We start from the raw sequence: 5,205 nt of genomic DNA, 5'->3' as shown, positions 1-5,205 counted from the left end.
CGCCTTGGCGACACCTATTTTCGTAGGCGCGACACCCCGCCCATGCCCATGCCCCTCCACCGACCACTATCCACTCGATTTGGGACCCCAAGTCGCACTCACATCCGTGCGTATGAGCATCATCAGTTGGCAGACCGTAACTAAAATGAGACGCCAAACAAAAAGCAATTACGTGTGCTGCCTGCCCCTTGAGTTACATAAACTCGCACTCGTATAGTAGTAGGTGGACCATGTTCGGGGTTAGCAGCCCTGAATAAAATTCCTTATCGCCATGCAAGTAGTACCGAACAGGGATATTCTCGGGATGGGGGAGTGAGATGTGATCCATAGAAGAAATATTTTCAGATTCATTGTTCACTTTTCATTCGCATGGCTTAATATAATAACTATGTAATACGTAATACGTAATGTACTTTTCATCGTGACTGTGTACCATCTCTAACTTCGAGATGCACAGCTCAGATACATGAACAACAGAGGTGGAAGCACCGAGAGCCCAAGATACGAAGTCGCCGAACAAAAGGCAACGGCAATTAATCTTCGCTTCTGAGTTTGGCTTCAAGGTGAGTTGTATGGCATGCGCCCGAGGGCCAAGAGCCCGACGTGTTTGGGCCTCTTCCTTAACCCATTTGAGCCCCGCCGTCCTCCGCGCCCCTGCTAATGATGGTGGGTTAAATGCCGTGCTGCATTCAACTTTAACTCATTGAATTATAAATTATGCCTGCCTCGATTTGTGTGAACCCATAGGAGGAGGAGGGCGGGGGTGGAGGTGGAGTGCAGGAACTTTTGGCATTGCCCAATTGACAGCTATTTTGGGGATCCGGACGCCCTTCTCCTCCAGCTGTGCGCACCCGAAAGCGGACCATATGTACCCGAAGCCACGACCTGGCTTCGCCGGGCCGATTGCCAAATCCAGGACCCAGGATGTCCGAGAACGTGTGAAAAATCCAGTCAGGCGTAAGTGCGCACGGCATAATTTTTGGGATAGGGACTGGGTTCAGGTTCGATTGGGAATGGCACTCTGGGTTCAGTGCACGTGGAAAATATGCTCCTGTTTCGGGCCCGACCGGCATGCAAAAGGATCGAGTGGAGTTCAGTGGAGTGTAAGGCATGGACACACACAGCAAATCACCTGGAAGTAATGCCATCGGTGGTATCTCCCGAAAACAATGACAGCCTTTCTGCAATTTATTGATTCTGTCTGACATTGAAACTGGGGCTGCTGATGTCTGCATTTGCTCGGGTCGTCATGGGGAGATCTAAGCGGGAGTTTGATTAATGTTTAGTAGCGATTCTGGACTGGCCAAGTCAGAAGGCAATTGAAATGATAAAACGCATGACGCAATGGCGGTAGTTTGCATGCAAACCCATGTAGACCAAATTGAATTTTGCCCGCTTTTTAATAACCAACCCATATAGGAACTTGAAGTTTTTTGAGCCCATAGAATATTCTGTCCATATAGACTCAAATGCAAGCCGCAGGCGAAATTGTCGACTCTGAGATGACCCACATATTACCCAGACTTGGAGTCGTATCCCATCTCATCTCACACTTCTGGGGGCTCTTCTTTTGTCTTCGGTCTCATTTTCCCCAGCCTCTTGGCTTTTTCCGTTGTTATCTTAAGTGCACTTTTGAAGTGTTTTATTTATTGCACGACTTTTTCCCCTCGCCGGAGTTTCCCTCCCCCCTACCACCTAAATGCGGAAAGTGTTTCATAATTCGGAGCCGGGGCTTGACTCCAATTCGGATTCGTATTCCCATTTCCATTTCCCCCGCCCAGACGCAGCTCCAATTCCTCACTTGGCCTGGACCACACGTCGTCAGAGTCGCCAAGTGTCTCCCTGGCTGGATATGATGGTATCATCTCGATTGAATCCAGGGGCGCTGGTCGCCGCGATATGTGTGTGGTTTTTATGGGCCAGCCCATAAAAAACTGAAAAAAACCGACAAAATACGTTCTTTCTTTGTTATTTATATTTGTTACAGTTCGAGCGCATCTCTGGGACTTTTCCTCCAGTTTTTATCTATAAGGGCGCTGTCTCTAATTGCATAGAACTGCGACCGCCCGTTCCTTTAGACGATATATGGGCATCTTCTCGTTTGGCTCTCGGATGGCTTTGTTTTGATTGCTGCTGGTCGAAATCTGGAAATAACGTTTACGATGATGCGATTCGGTCCATAAACTAGCCGTACATTAGATAAGCAATCGTTTGTCTTGCTCTTCGGCAGGGAAATCGGTCAATTCATCAACTGGTAGGTACATAGGTGTTCCATTATTAAAATATTTTTTGGGATCAATTTAATAAAATTCATAAATAAGGAATAGAGTATTTGAGTGTGGTCTTTTATTTAAATAGGTATCAGTTCTCTGAAAAATAAACGATTATCTGGCGGGGAATATCTTTCCAATTATTCATAATGGTATCCCATGTGCTGGTTTCATTGGATTCCACAGTTTTGGCACCTATAGAATTTGCATTGCCTTCCACAGTTTTTGTACTCATAGATTTTAGTTTTTCCTCTAGTTTTGGCTTTATGACTTCCTTCATTGTGTTCCAGAATCCTGGAGAGCTCTGTTGATTATTGAAGTTGCTCTCACAGTCCTTGAGTTTTTCGTCTTTTTCTATTAGACTTTTTCTTAGTTGGTCCAACTCCAAGATGTTACCACTATTGATCTTAATTTCATCCAACTTCTTTAACAAATCGTTGATCTGCGACTCCAGCAATAGCAGTTCCTGTTCCTTCGATTCAATCAGTTGACCATAACCATCGATAATACTTTCCAGTCTTTCATTGGAACACAAACTCGTTTTTAGAATTAACAAAAATGCGAAAAGTTCTATATATTTCCTCATTATGGTATTCTAATTTTGCGCTGAAATCAGAATTGATCTGCTGTTTACGGCTCTGCGAACTGAACTAAATTGTACGCAATCTTTACTTAATTTTTGCACTGCTCAATGTTCTTCACAATCAATGTGGACTATTGACTATTGACTACACATATGTAAATGAAATGATTATAAGATCTAATTATAAGTTGTGTGACTTAATTTCCAAGGGATTGGCGGGTTCAGTTGTCAAGAAATTGTAAACATCTTCAGCATTTGCCTATCTTCCATATGTAAGCTGTAATAATTTTTATGGAGCTCCTCAGTTCTTTCCCAAATGATAGGCAACCTTAGTTGCTTATCAGCATTAATCACTCTTTGTTTATACTTCAATTTTGCTTCGGGTTTTTAATGGTTCATTTCAATTGGAATTTGATGCTAGATGTACGCCGAAAGTTGAAACATGAGCCGCTAAGCATTTCGAAAGAATATGAGGTTTAATTTTCTTTTTTTTATAATTTCAAAGTGCAGTTGCTTATCTCGCAGCCTGATAACCTTCACAAGTCTGGGCGCAGAACAAAGAATAATAGAGAGTGAAATTGTAATATTTCCCCATTCCGATTTCGATTTCGAGGCCCGCACTTCAAGTAACCCTCCGGATGAATCCCGTCCCTCGTTCGATTCCCACAACTCGAGAACTGGAGGCAATTTGCAAAATGTGTTGAGAATCTTTCGGGTGATTAGAGCCCGACACCGGGACTCGAATGTCACTGCCAGCCAATTGATTGATATTCGAGCCGAGGAGGGAGCGTACTAGATATTTACCAAAGTGATAACCTTGGTTCTGGGCCGGATTATGTTGTGATCCGATCGACGTGTGCGCTCAGTTTTCCCATCACGTGCCACACGCGACCTTGGCTTTATTTCTGCGACATTTTCTGCAACATGCGGCAACCTCTTGAATTTCAGTGAAAAGTGTCGCATGCTCGAAGGGGAGAAGTCCGGGGAACGGAGGGTTCGACTCTGGGTTTGGCGGCTCTTCAAAGCAGCTGCAGCATTTTCCTGGCAAGCGAAAAAACGCCACAGTCTCGCAAATCCTTTCGCCTGTCTGCGGCTGCTTTCCCCATTTTTCCCGGCTTTTCAGCTTTTTTATTTGGCATCCTGCACTGTCTATGCGGCAATAAACCAAATTAAATTCACAAATTAGCCTGCTGCAGTGGCACTCAGTCGGCAAACTTATGCTTTTCTATGATTTATACTTCAGACTTTGTACGGATTCGGTTAAAGGCATAACGTTAATATTTGCAATTAGTAATAGCAACTGGAAACAATTGCAACATTAATGTTCAGCCACCTTTTTCACCCTGAATTTTCATCCAGCCGAAAGTATCTACCCCAACCCATATTGTGGAAAACAATCACAGTTTCTTCAAAACAAATTCTTAACGCAAAACCAATACACAATTACGCATCCATGATCACCTATGCGGACGTCCATTGTCATTGTCATCCCCTGGCCACTCGATTTCCACCCCCATTTCCCCCTCCTCCCAGCGGGCACTTTTCCCGAGGACCCTTGGCCAGCGAAAATGTGGAAAGCCGGCAATCAGTGGCCATTGAATTGCATTGCCGTTGCCGGATTTATGCGCCATTATTTCGTGTAATCCATGTGAAATAGGGGCTCTGGACATGCGACTGCAGTTCACTTTGGGAACACTTTTGAGGCATCGCGCCTCAAGTGGTGCGCAAGCGTGAGGACCGGAACCAGAAATGGAACGGGATCGCATTAGCCGGATGTCCGCTATGGTGGCCAGCTGTCTCTGGCCACGTATCCTGATTTTCCACCCCCTCAGAAGCCGAAGGATATTCGCAAACAATGCGAATGGAATTGGTACATGCAATTTTCAATCTTTGGAGTGCCGTGCAAATTGGCGGGGGTAAAAATGTTTGACAACTTGATCACTGGCCGGTTGTCCGAACAACAAAGTTGTGGCATTCTTCTCCCGGCCACGCCCCCAAACCGCAGTCCGCCCCTACACCTATGTAGCTACAAATCACTCAGCCCGAAAGCCAACTCAAGTCAAGTCAAAGAGTCGAGAGCACGGCATAAATGTTTAACAACCAAACTGCAGTTTAATTGCCCAGCCGAGGCGGAGCAAAAACAGTGTTTATTTTTCCTCCAGTGCAGTTGGTTGGTGGAAATGACAGGCGATGCCGGCGGAAGAAGAATAGCAAAAATAAAATGTGACCCAAACAATCTGGCAGATAGGCTCGTAAAACGAGCGGTGCCAACTAAAAGACAAAAAATAAGCTGGAAAATAAAAACGAAAGGTTTTTCTGCGGTCGAAAAACTGAACACTGAAAAGATGAATA

At 44.8% G+C, this 5,205-nt stretch overlaps 1 protein-coding gene across 1 annotated transcript; it reads right to left on the bottom strand.

Moving 5' to 3' along the window:
• Window positions 1-2,324: 2,324 nt before the first annotated feature.
• On the bottom strand, window positions 2,325-2,930 carry LOC116803592. Its single transcript, XM_032727550.1, has one exon. It carries the CDS (start codon window positions 2,854-2,856, stop codon window positions 2,362-2,364), a length of 495 nt encoding a protein of 164 aa, XP_032583441.1. The 5' UTR covers window positions 2,857-2,930; the 3' UTR covers window positions 2,325-2,361.
• Between the last annotated feature and the right edge of the window lie 2,275 nt (window positions 2,931-5,205).

This window comes from Drosophila sechellia, chromosome 2L (genome assembly GCF_004382195.2).
Source record: "Drosophila sechellia strain sech25 chromosome 2L, ASM438219v1, whole genome shotgun sequence".
Lineage (NCBI taxonomy): Eukaryota > Metazoa > Arthropoda > Insecta > Diptera > Drosophilidae > Drosophila > Drosophila sechellia.
This window is presented reverse-complemented; position numbering and strand designations above follow the sequence as displayed.